The sequence below is a fragment of the Leucoraja erinacea genome, chromosome 13 (genome assembly GCF_028641065.1).
Source record: "Leucoraja erinacea ecotype New England chromosome 13, Leri_hhj_1, whole genome shotgun sequence".
Classification (NCBI taxonomy): Eukaryota; Metazoa; Chordata; class Chondrichthyes; order Rajiformes; family Rajidae; genus Leucoraja; species Leucoraja erinaceus.
This window is the reverse complement of record NC_073389.1, coordinates 40,465,373-40,480,639: the sequence shown is the minus strand read 5'-3', so window position 1 is coordinate 40,480,639 and position 15,267 is coordinate 40,465,373. Positions and strand designations below refer to the sequence as shown.

Sequence of the window (15,267 nt, the reverse complement as noted above, 5' to 3'; positions counted from 1 at the left end):
AAGCAGGAACGGGGTACTGATTTTAGATGATCAGCCATGATCATATTGAATGACAGTACTGGCTTGAAGGGCCAGTTAACCCACTCCTGCATCTAGTTTTTAATGTTTCTAGGTGTATACGGAGTATAGTAGGGGGTATGAGAACACATCTGGAGGGCACTGTTGTTGAGAATTATTGTTGAAGAACTATCTCAACTATTCTCACTTATCCTCACTGAATGTGGTCTGTGGGTCAGAAAGTCGAGGATCAGTAGAGGGGGAGTAGTGATGCCTAAATCCAGAGTTTTGAAGATGAGTTTGGATGGAATTGTGGTGTTGAAGGTGGAGCTGTGGTTGAAAAATAAAAGTTTAACATTGGAGTCCTGTTGTCCAGGTGTTCATGAGATGGCATCTGTTGTGTACCTGTTGCAACGGTAAGCAAAGTGCAGTGGATCAAGTCTGGCTGGAAGGCTGGAGTCAATATGCACCATCACCAGCCTCTCGGAGCACTTCATGATGGTAGATGTCAGAGCCATTGGACAGTAGTTATTAAGGCATGCTACTTTGCCATTCATTGGCATCAGGATGATTGTGATCTTCTTGAAGTAGCATGAGGCCATTACTACTTCGAATGGAGTAGTGAGAGGTAAAAGATGTCTGTGAAGACCTGTGTCCGCTGATACGCACAGGTCTTGAGTATACGGCCAAGGACTCCATCCGACCCAGTTGCTTTCCACCAAATCACTCTCAGGAAGGCCAATGATGTGTCTGCCACAGTAACCACAGGTTCAGTTGCATTGGAGACTGGCGGGGCACACAATGTTATTCCATTGACCTTCTATTCAAAGTATTGAGCATTGAATGCATTGAGCTCATCTGGGAGAGACCCATTGTTGCTATCGATGCTGTCCACCTTTGTTTTGTAGCCCATGACAGTGTGCAAGTCTTACCAGAATCTGCGGGTGTCCATGTCATTGCCTCAGAACTCCAGCTTAGTCCCGAATTCCCTCTTTGCAGACTTGAAAGCCGCTACAAAGATCATCAATCTATTTCTTGCACTGATCGGGATCATTTGACTTAAATGCTGCAGACTTGGGACTTCAGCTGAGCGAGAACCTCACGGTTCATCCATGGCTTTCTGGTTGGGGAATACATGTATTGTCGTCATTGGTGTACAGTCCTCTACATACTTGCTAATGAAATCTGTAACAGCAGTGGCATATTCATCTAGGTTAACCGCAGAGTCCCTGAATATGGAGCAGTCCACGTATTCAAAGCAGTTGCAAAGGATGTCGTTCATTTCCACAGACCAGCACTCCACGACTTTCTGTATCTGATTCTCTTGCTTTAGGTTCCGCTTGTAAACAGGGACTTGAAGCAGAGCTTGGTGATCAGATTGCTCTGCCCTATACATGAATTTAGATCAGAGAGACACAAGGAACTGCAAATGCTGTAATATTCAGCAAAACACAAAGTGCTAGGGTGACTCAGTGGATCAAGCAGCATTTGTGGAAATGGATAGGTGACACTTTGGATTGGCCCCTTCTTCAAACTGATTGTAGTAGTTTGGAGAAAGCTGAAATGGAGAGGTGAGGATGGGATAAAGCCTGGCAAGTAAAAGGTGGATATAGTTGAGGAGGGGTAGATTGGCAGATGGGTGGGTTAGCTGGCAAAGGCTGAAAATGAAAAGGTGACAAAATGGTGTCAGATAAGGAAAGGCCTTCTTGATCATTCAGGGGCCCTATTCCTTCCCTCATTCATTGTACATTTTGATTTTCAACCTGTGGTAGAAATCTATTGACTAACCAGTTGGCACCCTACATTACAGAGCACTGACTTCTGTTTTCCATTGGCGAGTGTTTTTGTTGAGAGCAACTGATCTACCATAGATCACAATAGAGCATCACAGAAACACATTATTTCAGGTAGCATCTGTGGAATGAGAGACATAGAACCTTTGTCACAACTAGAGATTAAAAAGATTGGACAGGAGAAAGAAAATATATGTGATAGGGTGAGACTGGATCAAAGGAATCAATTAGACTGCTTTGAAGAGCTGACAAGAGGAATCGGAGCTGCCAAGGAAAAGTACTCAGAGGTTGAGGAGCAATTCTTGGCTAATGACTCATCTTCAGTGTGGAAGGGCTTGCAAGAAATCACCAGCCACAAGAGGAACCCCCCCCCCCCCCCCCCCCCCCCACTCCTTGGACAATCGTCAGCTGACCAACTACCTGAATGAGTTCTTCTGCAGGTTTAAAAGACAGTAACATAACCCAGGTACCCCCTCCCCTATCCACTCCTCTCTAATCACCATTTCACACCTACTTACAGCCTGTCTCCAGTCTGCAAAGACTGGGCCCTTCCCCACTCACTCCTCCCCAATCACCATTTCACATCCACTTACAGCCTGACTCCAGTTTGCAAAGACGCGGCCCTCCTCCACTACCGACCCCCTCCTTGCTGCCCAACATTGGCCGTCTGGACATTTCTCCATCACTAACAATAGAAATTGAGGAGGTGCAAAAGCTATTCAGGAGACAGAAAAGCCTGAAATCTCCAGGACGGGACAATGTTTCCCCCTCTACCCTCAAGCTCTGTGCTAAACAATTGGCACAGTCTACACAGACATTTTCAATCAGTCCCTGCAAACCTGCACTGTTCCTGTCTGCTTCAAAGTCTCCACTATTGTCCTATACCCAAAAAGACAAGGATTACTGGTCTTAAAGACTACATGGCTCTGTAGTAGTGAAACCCCTTGAAGGACTTGCTGGCCCACCTGAAAAGTATCACAAACCCCCTGCTGGACCCCCTGCAGTTTGCATACCGGGCCAATAGATCAGTGGATGACAAAGTCAATCTAAGCCTGCACTTCATCCTCCAGCATCTAGACCGCCAGGGGGACCTATGCACGGATTCTGTTTATGGATTTTAGCTCTGTATTGTACACCACTGTGCCAGAGCTACTACACTCCAAACTCTCCCAGCTGACTGTGCTTGAACCCCTCTGTCAGTGGAGCACCAACTTCCTGACAGACAGGAAGCAGCATGAGAGGCTGGGAAAATACATGTTAGACCCACTGACCCTCAGAATAGGAGCACTGCCAGGCTGCGTACACTCTCCTCTCCGTTAATCTCTTTACACCAACAACTGCACCTCCACAGACTCCTGTCAAACTTCTCAAGTTTGCGGACGACACAACCCTGATTGGACTGATCTAGGATGGGGAGGATTCTGCCTACAGACAGGAAGTGACACAGCTGGCGTCCTGGTGCCATCGCAACAACTTGAAGCTCAATGCTCTTAAGGCAATGGAATTGATTGTAGACTTTAGGAGAGCTCACCCTCCCCTCCCCCCACTCCTCATCAACAACACCACAGTCACAACTGGAGTCATTTAGGTTCCTCGGAATCATCATCTCCAGGGACTTTAAATGGGAGGCCATCATCAACTCCACAGTCAAAAAGGCCCAATAGAGAATATATTTCCTGCGGCAGCTGAGAAAACCAACCTGCCACAAGCATTGATGGTCCAGTTTTAAACTACCATCATATCCTGTCCTCACCTTTTCCGTCATGGTCTGGGTTGGTTCAGCCACCAATCACGACATCCGGAGGCTGCAGCTCATCGTTCGATCAGCCAAGAATGTTGTTGGCTGTAACGTTCCCCCATTGACGAACTGTACACTGCAAGGGCCAGGAAATGAGCAGGTATGATCATTTCTGACCCCTCTCCCCCTGGCCACAAACTCTTTGGAGTACTTCCCTCTGGGAGGCAACTCTAGACAATCAAAGCCGCCCTAGCCAGATACAAACAGCTTCTTTCCACGAGCAGTAGCTCTACTCAACAGCCAAAAGTCAGTCGCCTCTTTTTACTTTGGTACTTTATTTTCACATGTTTAAATTATAACGTGTTATTTTTAATTGTCTGCTGTATAGCGTGTTTTTTACCATGTATATCGTGTTTTTACCATACGCGAGCAAAGCTCCGTCAAATTCCTTGTTTGTATACATACTTGTCTAATAAATTTGTTCTGATTCTGACTCTTGTTCTGATTTTTCTTTGTCTGTTTTATGTGCTGCTAATGGCGAGGCGTGGGACCTGCTGTAGGACTAAGGGTGAGAGGAAAAAGTGAACTAAGATAGTAAGATTAAACGAGAACTTACCAGTTTGAAGTTTGATCTGTATTTTATGAGGAGGAACGTTGAGGGAATACGTGAAGAAGCCCGCTTACGGCGCATGCGTGTCATCCTTCAAAGCAGCGGTGTGAGGTCACAGATACACTATAATGACCTAAAATAGCAAGATTATTAAAGAGATACCAGTTTAAGATATGACCATATGAGGGTGGGAGCGGAGGGCACGTATTCCCTCAGCGTTCCTCCTCATAAAATACAGATCAAACTTCAAACTGGTAAGTTCTCATTTAATCTTACTATTTTACTTCGGAGTCACGTGAGTGACTACGTGAAGATTTCAAAGCTCTGTGACCTCACGCCGTGGAACGAGTCCATGCTTCACAACTGCCTTGGTAGTTTGGGAGAAATTGTTAATGATATTTAACAAAAACATTGATACCAATTATTTAACGTAACAATAAATAATATTTATTAATTCAAATCATAAACCCTTGTTCTTCAGGGATAAATTATGATACAGAACTTAAAAGTTTCCCCGAAAACGTTGCTATACCGCTAACTGGTTTATTATAAAATTTTTGAAACGTCTTCTCCGACGACCATCCTGCAATCCTGAGGATTTGGTCCATGGATACCTCAAGGCGTTTTGCTGCGGATGTAGCTGCCGCCCTGGTGGAGTGAGATTTAAATATATTAGTGTCCACTCCCGCCTTCATTAACCCATATTTCAGCCACCGTGAAATGGTCTGAGTAGACACCCTATGGTATGGTTTCTTATAGCTGATTAACAGCCCCATTTCCTTGCCTCTAATAGTCTTTGTCCGTTCAATATATAACAAAATGTGTTTCATTATACAGAGGCGTTCGTCCTCCGGGTAGGCCAGAAATTCTATGACCTGCCCTGCTGACCTGGTCTATTTTGTTTAATAAGGTCCTGGATTACAAAGACCAAACGTCCTGCCGCCATAGTCAAGCCATCCAGTCTTAATTTTTGCAATGACTGGACCCTTTGTGCTGTGACCAGTGCCATCAGCATGACCATTTTTCTAGTTAAAGTGTCCAGAGTTAATGCTGTAGCCGGCGACCAATTTCTTAGCATGTTGAGGACCACACTTGCATCCCAGATCTGGTTATATCTTGGTTTGGGTGGCCTGGTGTTAAAAATGCCTCTTAAAAGTTTAACTACCAGCGGATGTGATCCCACTGATTGACTTTCTGTTCCTTGCCACAAAAAAGTTGATAATGCACTTCTGGCACTATTCACAGTGCTGTAACTAAGTCCTTCATAGTGCAGACTGGTGAGAAACTCTAGCACTGCCGGAACATTCTTATTTCTGTGGTCCAGATGATTATTATGGCAGTAATTAATCCATTTCCTAATGTGACTTAAATATTGCTTTTGTGTTGAACTTCTTTGCGCTGCTGTGATCATGTCCACAGTTCTATTTGATAGCCCCATGTCCCGTAGTGGTTCTTTCAGAGTCTACAAGCCAATAAAGCAATATTTTTATGACATGGATGGCTATCCTGAGTTACCGAATGCACCAGCAACTTAGGACTATGTTTTAAATTCATACATGGTTCTAACACCATATCCTGTATCACCGAGAACCATGGTTGTGTAGGCCAATCAGGTACTATGAGAATCCCAGATGCCGAATCCTGTTGAATTTTCCTTAGTACCCGATTGATGAGGCAGAAAGGAGGAAATGCATATATGAACCATTTCCCCCAGTGCAGTGAAAATGCATCTGTAGCTTCTGCCCCAGGATCTGGTTCCCATGATACATACCTTGGTAACTGGTGATTTAACCTGGATGCAAAAAGATCAATATCCGGTCTTCCATACTTTACTGTGATTTCAGCAAAGACCGTTCTATCCAACATCCATTCTGTATTTTCATTAAATTTTCGTGACCTGGCGTCTGCCACTGAATTTAGTATCCCTGGTAGATACGTAGCCGATAACCAAATATTCCTTTGGATACACCATTGCCAAATTGAATTTGCCAATTTATCACAAGATGTTGATATATTTCCACCCATATGATTTATATATGCCACCACCGTGGTATTATCTATCTGCAATCTAACATGCTGCTGTTTCATTCCTGAGCAATAAGACTTTAGCCCATAAAACGCACTTAACATTTCTAAGTAATTTATACCCTTAGTATTTAGTAGGTTAGCTTCTTGAATATTCCATCTCCCTCCACAGCTCGAGATGGTATCCGTTGCACCCCAACCAATTGCACTGGCATCTGTTTGTAATACCACAGACGGGTTGTCAATAACTATTGGGTTGGAGCCATACTTAACATTGTGTTCCCACCATTGTAATTCTTTTATAGCTTCAATTGTTAGCTCCATTGGCCTATCAAAATGGCCTCTATTAATTTTGAGTGCTCTTATTTTGTCTCTCTGTAAATTTTGGTAGTGTAATGGCCCAAATTGTATGGCAGGAAATGTAGCCACAATTTTGCCAATCATCCTGGCTACCCGTCTAATGGATGGTTTAAAGGTATTAATAAGCTCTGTGCAATCCTTTTGTAATTCTGTGGCTTTCCCTATTGGTAAAGTCACTAACATATCAATTGAGTTAATGGTGAACCCCAAGTAATCAATATTAGTTGATGGTGTTAATTTAGACTTAATTGGATGGATAATGAATCCCAGCTGTTCAAACAATTGCTTTGTGGCAACCACTGCCTGACATGCCAATTCATAAGTTTTTCCCACTATAAGTATATCATCCAAATATGCCATTACTCTATGTTTTTGTTGTCGCAGCAACGCCAAAGCTAGTTTAAGAATTTTTGTAAATAACCTGGGCGCTGACGTTAGCCCATTTGGCAAAGCCTTATACTGCCAAAGCTGTCCCATCCAGTTAAATTTCAAAAACCGCCTATGTGTATCTCTGATGGGTATTGTATAGTAAGCATCCTTAAGATCAATACTTGCCATAAAATAGCCTGCTGAAACTAACTCTTTAGCAGTGCTAAACGTATCCATTTTAAAATGAACATATTGCACAAATTTGTTAAGCGTTGATAAATCAATAATAATACGGCAACCCCCATCTTTCTTATTTCTAATAAATATGTTTGAGACAAACTCCTGTTGTTCAGGTTTGGTTTGTTCAATTACCCCTTGAATGAATAATCTTTGTAGTTCTATGTGAGCTTTAGCTTGTTCCAATTTAGTAAGCATGTATATTCTGTCCGGTGTATGTTGTACTGGAGGGTTTTGTTTGTGTAGAAACTCTATCAGATATCCCTTAATACTGCTAAGGATATATCTGTCCATAGTTATATTGCACCATGCTTCCAAATGAAGTTGCAATGTCCCTCCAACTTCCGTGCTCCCTATAAATTCTGGAGCCGCAGATTCACCTACCTCCATGGTTATCGGTGGTAATTGAGTTATTTCCTCATTTTTATTCGTGGTTGTGGAGGGCCTTGAGGTTGAGGTTGGGATAGCTGCTGAAGTACAGGCTTCCGCATCTTCCACAGTGGTCGTCCCGGGCCAAACCCTAAAAAAGGACGCTGCTGCTGCTGGGGACCTCTGGCCTCTCTCCAATTCTTTGTGCTATTATAGAAACCACCCTTTTTAGGAAGCCCATAAGGTTGATATCTCTTCCCTAGATATCCTTTGGCTGCCCTAATCAGCCCCAAAGTCTTGGCCTCCTCATCCAAATCTTTAACCTGTTTGGACAGGTCTCCTCCAAATAACAGGGTTTGGGGTTTTATAGCCCTTTGCTTACATAAAACGGCAAACTTCGGGTCTAGAGCTGGCTGAATAGCCCCCTTTCTTATATTATTTAATTCAAATTGCACATTACAAAATAGTGCTAAGGCATCCTTATGATCACTTGTCATGTCCACTTTCTCTAACGTGCGGGCCAAAGCTGTTATACCCGCCGTGAGACCTTTCAGGGCATTTTGGACTTTAAGATCCTGACTCCTAATGCCCCCCCCCACATGTTTCCAAATGCACCGATTTACACTGGCTACATTCAGCGCAGCACAATTCCCCGGTGGTAAGTGCCTTGCCAACACTTCAGCAAACGTATTAGCTTGCAGCTGGTGGGTGGACATGTACTCTATACTTGCAGCCATCCGGCCTCAAGATTCTTCCCGGTCTGTTCCTGCTGGAAGTACTGTCCCACCATGTCCAGCAGGTTGTTTTTCTTCCCTTCAATGGGAGAAGATGGCTCCACCTCTTGCTCAGACTCTGAGCTAGTCAGACCTTCCATATCCTCCTCAGAGGAGTCTGATATATCCTGCAGCCCTTTATGGGAAACTGCTGTGGGACTTATATTATGCCCACTGTGGCTATCCTCCCTATCACGGAGCCTGCCACTCTGGATAATTTCATCCAGCAGCCACTCCAGCCGACTTCCGTGCTCTCGGGCACTAGTCGATCGCGGGTGCTTATCGGACCGCTCCTGCCGACTTCCGTGCACTCGGGCACTAGTCGCTCGCGGCTCCCGCAGCCGGTCCCCATGCCTCCCAGCACTGGTCGCTCCCGGCCGCCCGATATTCTCCTGCCGCCCCTCCCGGCCCCGGTACTCACGGGCACCTGTCGCCGGCGGCTGAATATCCTCCAGCCATTCGTAGCGGCTTTCCAGCTCCGTAAAGCTGGCCGCTCCTGGCTGCTCCATTTCCCGCAGCTGCTCGTCGGTTCTCCGGTACTGGTAAGTACTGTCTCGCTGCTGCTCCGTGACCATACCAGTTTGAAGGTGATGCGACTTTTGCTTCACCTTCCCGCCCGGCCGAGCAGTAGATTTTGCCGGCGCGGGGTTCAAGTCGGGCACAGCTGGTTCCTCCATAGGTAACTCCTGTGGCGTCGGCTGCTGCTGCTGCAGGTCCCCGGCTCCTTCCCGACTTACTTGCTGCACCTTCCTCACCGACTTTCTGCGAGTTGCTCTGTCCATTCCTACAACAAAGTTAGAAATGCAGAGTCACTTACCTGCCGTTCGTCGGCTTTTTGTTCTCCCATTCACGGGGACGTCCTCCCCAGGTGTGACTCGTCCATGCGTGTATGCGATATGACACGCATGCGCCGTAAGCGGGCTTCTTCACGTAGTCACTCACGTGACTCCGAAGTAAAAACATTGATGGATGTCTTATAATAGAAATGACCAGGTACATAAAGTTGGAGAATTTGATATTGGGTTACGCAACATGCCCAGGTAGAAGATGATGTCTTGTTTCTCAGTTTGGGTTGTAACAACGCAGGTGGCCATACACAGTGAAATGGGGATGGAGAATTAGAGAGGCAGGCGTTTGGAGATTCAGGATCATTCCTGTGGACTGATTGGAGGTGCTCTGTATTGTGAAAATGTATTCTGCATGTGGTTGTGTTCTTTCAACTGTTTGAATTTTGCTCAAGATTCCAACATCTGCGATCTCTTGTGTCTCCATTACCATCGCAGTTTGTCATCCAAGTTACAAACATTGCTGACATGGAAATATATCACCATTCTTGCATTGCTTCTGGCTCTAATTCCCCGGAACCCCCTACCCAACAGGTGGGGTTTGTTTTCTAGCATGACTGCAGCAGTTCAGGAACGTGGCTCACCATCTCCTTTGCATCTAAAATTATTAATGCCCTTTCCAGATATCCTCAATTAAGAAGGTTTAAAACACGGAAATAATTGTGATTCTACACTTTGCGTGTTGATGCAAGAGATTAATCATGAAATGGAAAATGTTGATGTCCCAATTGGCCTTTGGGTTCAGACCTTTTATCATTGCCAACATTAAGACTACCGATTTCCACTTACTTAGCCTTGGCACACATGCTGCAAAAACTTAATCCAGTCCTTGCAACTGTTCCAATGTACATCTGGCTTCATTCTATTCTGTAAAACATGTAATCCAAAGTTTTGCTCTTTCTGCCTTCACTTGCAACCAAGTCCTGTTCACCTATTAGTAGGTATGTTACAAAACCTACCTGAATCGCCATTGGGAATCTGCCCACAGCCAGGCCCGCGATTTTGGCGCTGTTTGGAGGGGGCGGGTTTAAAACGCGATTTTTACTAGGCTGTACTAATCGCAGATGTTCAGCCTAGTAAATCATTAACGAAAAATCGCTGCAAGACCCGGTCGCAAAAGGTATTATTAGTTTTATAGGCCTCGATAATATAGTTATAATAGTTTAAAATTACTCTCTGATTCCGCAACATCTCGCAGCCCCAGGGTTTTATAAAGCAAACAATTAAAGGTATGTACCTTATTTTTACATTAAATGGGGCATATATATAACCCTATATATCAAGTTATCTATAGCGAGTAGTTCATTTTGGGCTTTTTATATCCCGCAGTATTTTTCTCGGCATTTGAGGGCACTAATCCAGCGCGCTGTCAACGTTCTAAACCAGCGCGTTCCACATGAACCCACTAGAAAGCCGATTTAAATGGGCATTTATTTACAGCAATTGAACACTAAATTCCTTCCATTTGGCCTATAAATTAATGTAAATTAGATATAAAAATCATGTTATATTGTGAATTATATGTGAATAATCTTTGGACACTTAGGCTATTTAAAAATGTTAATCTTTCCTTAAGAAATGGGCCTTTGATTATCCAAGATCACAGCTTTTTTGTAATGTCCATTGAAAATCAATAGGGAACAAGATGCTAATTTCAGAGTATGAAAATGGCCATAACTTTTTTAATACTTGAGATATGAAAGTGAATTTGGTGTCAAATTAAACTTATTGTTATGCTTTATCTGATGGGATAAATTGCAGACTTGATTTTTAAAATCTCAAAATTTTGTAACATTGCTACTATTAGATAAGTATTTGATACTAGGTATGGAGATGGTGGGTCGAAAGGTGTGTTTCTGTGCTCCATATACGATACGATATAACTTTATTTATCGCAGGAGGGAAATTGATCTGCCAGCAGTCATATAACACAAAATACATGAAACATGAAATTAAAGTAACGAGTGGAAAGGATTAGGGTGTGCAAAGATTGTGGGGGGGGAGGGGAGTTGGTCTACCCCACGACAGAAGGGGGAGGATTTGTACAGTTTGATAGCCACAGGGAAGAAGGATCTCCTGTGACGTTCTGTACTGCATCTTGGTGGAACCAGTCTGTTGCTGAAGGTACTCCTCAGGTTGACCAGTGTGTCATGGAGGGGATGAGCTGTATTGTCCAAGGTGCTCTGCAGTTTGAGGAGCATCCTCCCCTCCAAGACCACCTCCCATGAACCCAACTCCGCTCCCAGGACGGAGCCAGCCTTCATGATGAGTTTGTTAATCCTATTGGCGTCTGCGGCCTTTGCCCTGCTGCCCCAGCACACGACAGCGATGCTGGCTAATAATATGACTCCATATGAATGGAGTTTTTTTTAAATAGAGGTACTTGAAAAAGGTTGATGTGGTAGAAAGAACAGCTTTGCACTTTATAAGAGTTCTGACCCAAAATATTGATATTGACTGTTTATTTCCCTCCTCGGATGGTGCTCAATCTGTCAAGTTCCTCCAGCAGATTATTGCAATAATACTTACTTACCAGCAGGTGGCAATGTTGTATGGTATTTGATAAGCGTGTCGAAGCCAAGTGAAATTGTGCTGAATTTGTGCACTTTCGTATTTACCTTAGCTTACCTTAGGACTACCTGTGCTGGTGCTTGCAACTGGGAGGTGTCCATTGCAGCATAGCAAGGTTTCAGCAGCGAGTAGGCTTGCAGATTTTGTATTGCTGAGGCCCTTGTCCAGCCTTTGACGGAAGACAAAGCTGGGCATACTATTTTGTCTCTTGTCCAAACATGTAATGCTGTTTATTAACAATCTCAAAGCTATTTAAAAGCTCTCCTGGCACCATTCTTGTAATTCTTCTCTGCACCCATTCCGGCGACAACATCTTTCCTATAACACTGGTGCCCAAAACTGAACACAATAATCTAAATATGGCCTCACCAACATCTTATATAAATGCACCATGAGCACCCAACGTCTCTACTCATGCTCTAATTTGTTGCCTTCTGAAATGATACGAGTGGTTATTTAAAGAAAAAAAAACCTTTATCTCCATATTGATTTTGCTGCCACGTGATGATATGCAGAAGCTGGACATAAGTGAGCATTAATTCCATGATAGTCGCTACTGTAATTATATTCCTGATATATTGATCTATTCATTCACATATGATTTGCCATCAGTTGAGTGTGAATCTCTTTTTCTAGGAAAGGATTGAAATCGATTATACTTTCATTAAAAACGGGCACTGTGAAATAACTGGGTGGTACATTTGGGAAGTGGAAGAAACAGAAATAAGTTACACGTCAATGAAAATATGTGCAGTTTCAAGAGCGTCAAGTAGGTTTAATTGTCAAATGTAACAACGATTGAACAATGTCATTCTTACTTCCTGCAACTGACAGGCCTGTAGTCACAATAACACAACGATAATAATATATAATAATCAAAAATACAATAAATTAATAACACAAATACTAGGTAACTATAGAAAGTGCAAGTTTTTCCATGTGAACTGAGAGGCCACTACGCAGTAGGTATGTACCAAGCATAAAGATGTGGTGTGACTATAACACATTTGGAACCATTCTCTTCTAACATGCATTATCATTGTTCAAACAAACTAATAGGTATGAATTGAGTTATTTTTCTGGATTTTTCACAGTCTTCATTTAATTTGAGAGCCTTATTCACAGATGATCAATTTATTCAAATCCTCCCACAATGATTTAGTGCATTCATTATTCTTGAAAGTCATATTCTATTTGAGTTGTTCAGTATATTTTAATCCTTTTGGAAAATACACCCTGTTCTTGGTTTTGATGTTTAAATTGACTTGTTCCCTTATTTCATAACATTGCTTTGAAAATCTATTTTGAACCAGCAGGTCACTGCCCAATAACACTAACTTATTTTGGTATTCTTCTGTGCTGTTTCAAAGAATAGCTCTATACCTTCAAGTTGTAAGTTCATGCTTGAGTTTCTTTATAGAGGCACATTTGTTAAGCTTATATTTGAACTGGAATGAAGAGGCCAACGATGCAATGTATTCATCAGACTGAAGAAAGGTCCCAACCCGAAACATCATCTATCCATTCCACCTCAGATGCTGCCTGACCCACTGGGTTCCTTCAAAACTTCATTTTTTGAACAAGAATTCAGTAACCTGCAATCTCTTGTGATCATTCTTACGTTGGTCTTGGTGCCGTATCCTTTCCTGGGGACAGTTTCTAATGCCAGACAGTTTAGTTCTTTTCAGTGTGAATAATAACAACCCAAACTCCAGAGAGATTTGAGCTGGAAACTCACCATTTTAAGAGCCAATCTGACATAACCAATAAGTCAGATTAATCTTATTTCTATCGTGCTGAAGGTTAATATCATTATCAAGTTATTATTCAGACATATGGATTTTGCCGCTGTTTTCTATATATATTAAGAATGACACAATGATCCAGGTGGTAGAGCTGCAGCCTCACAGTCAGAGACCCGGGTTTGATCCTGTCCTGGGGTGATGTCTGTGTGGAATTTGCACATTTTCACTGTGGATTTCCTTTGGGTGCTCAGGTTTCCTCCCACATCTCAAAGATGTGCAGGTTTGTCGATAAAATGACCCCTCGTGCATAGGGAGTGTTTGAGAAAGAGGGATAACATAGAACTAGTGTGGATGGGTGACCAATGGTCAGTGCAGGCTCGGTGAGTCGAGGGGCCTGTTTCTGTGCTGTATCATTAAACTAAAATGGTCAAATAACTTGCATCCGTTACAGATTCACATGGATACATTGACCATGCAGCCTCGAGCAAATGGTTGTTCATTTTTTCATGGGATAAAACATGTTCAATCTTTGTTCAAAACTATTTTGAGTACGGAAGTTGGAGGTAACTCTTTTTACCTATTTTCTTACAGGTTGTACTTATGAATGTAGCTCAGATTTGGAGACAAGTCTTTCAGGTATCTTGATCTTTATTATACTGGATCTTGGTTTTGGGATCCGAGTTGGAAATGAATGCCGAACCATGTTCTCCTGTGCAACCTGCAGGAAAGATGAGTGGAACAGACATTAGAAATGGGTTTAGCAGTAGTATTTGTGTGTAATATAGTTTCAAGAAGTTTGTAATGAATTCCCGTTAATGCACCCGTTGCTTCTTTTCATTATTTGCTGCTGAATTACGCAGTTTAAAAAGAAGGGATTTAAATTATGGGTTTTTATGTGAGGTACAGTCTAATCTGTTGATTCACAGTTTGTATGACAATATTTCAGATTGCACTTCATTTGCAATATATGAAACTTGTCAAATACTATTGATTATTTTAATTGAAATGGACTGCTGCATAATTTTGATCCATTTATTGCAGAAGTGCTTCCAGCTGTAACAATATTTGGCCAAAGAAATATGCGTTTTTTTTTCTTAGGCCTGTAGATGGTGGCAGAGGTTTAAGATGGCAGTCCACTTTCTGCATAGAAAATCGACTGCTCTAAAGATGGGTCTTTTAAACATAATGCCAAGGATGGAAAGGAACTTGCTTTGTAGCAGCATCACAGGCGCAACACATGAAAACACGGATCATACATAAATTACACAAACATTCTGCTACAGTGGAAAGAAAAAGGGATTGTGCAAAAAAAAAAGGCATTAATGTAAAAATATACATTTTGGGGAACAAAATGTGCAAGAGGTCCCTGATGTACCTTTGGTGAGTTAGGATTAGGCTTGTGTGAGTCATTTCAAGAATCTGATAGTTGTAAGTATGTAATTATTCCTGAACTTGACTTCAGGCTTCTGTACCCACTGCCTATGGTGACAGTGAGAAGACGGATGGTGGAGATCCTTGACGATAGACTCTGCCACATTGAGGCCACACCTCATATAGATGCTTTCAATGGTGGTGAGGGGCTGTGCCCTTGATGGACGGTGCTGAATCCACCTTTCTCTGCAGCATCTTGTACGTAGTAAATAACCATGCGTTGGAATTGCTATGATGCAACCAGACAGGATATTTTCTACAGTACATCTACAGCATAGAAAGAGGCCCTTCAGCCAAACTTGTCCACGCTGACTAAGATGCCCCACCTGTATCTGCTTAATTTCTTACCATGAGGCAACCTGCTGTGCCCATTATGTTTCAGATTTTGTGCTAGGTGGACAAAT

General features: G+C 42.8%; 1 protein-coding gene across 2 annotated transcripts in view; it reads right to left on the bottom strand.

The window, feature by feature from the left end:
- Positions 1-12,474: 12,474 nt before the first annotated feature.
- filip1l (filamin A interacting protein 1-like) overlaps positions 12,475-15,267 on the bottom strand; it is a 197,748-nt gene continuing 194,955 nt past the window's right edge. For both annotated transcript variants that reach the window (XM_055645006.1, XM_055645008.1), the window contains exon 6: positions 12,475-14,150. In XM_055645006.1, the coding sequence (XP_055500981.1) occupies positions 14,031-14,150 (120 nt within the window). In that variant the 3' untranslated portion in view covers positions 12,475-14,030. The remainder of the gene's footprint in view (positions 14,151-15,267) is intronic.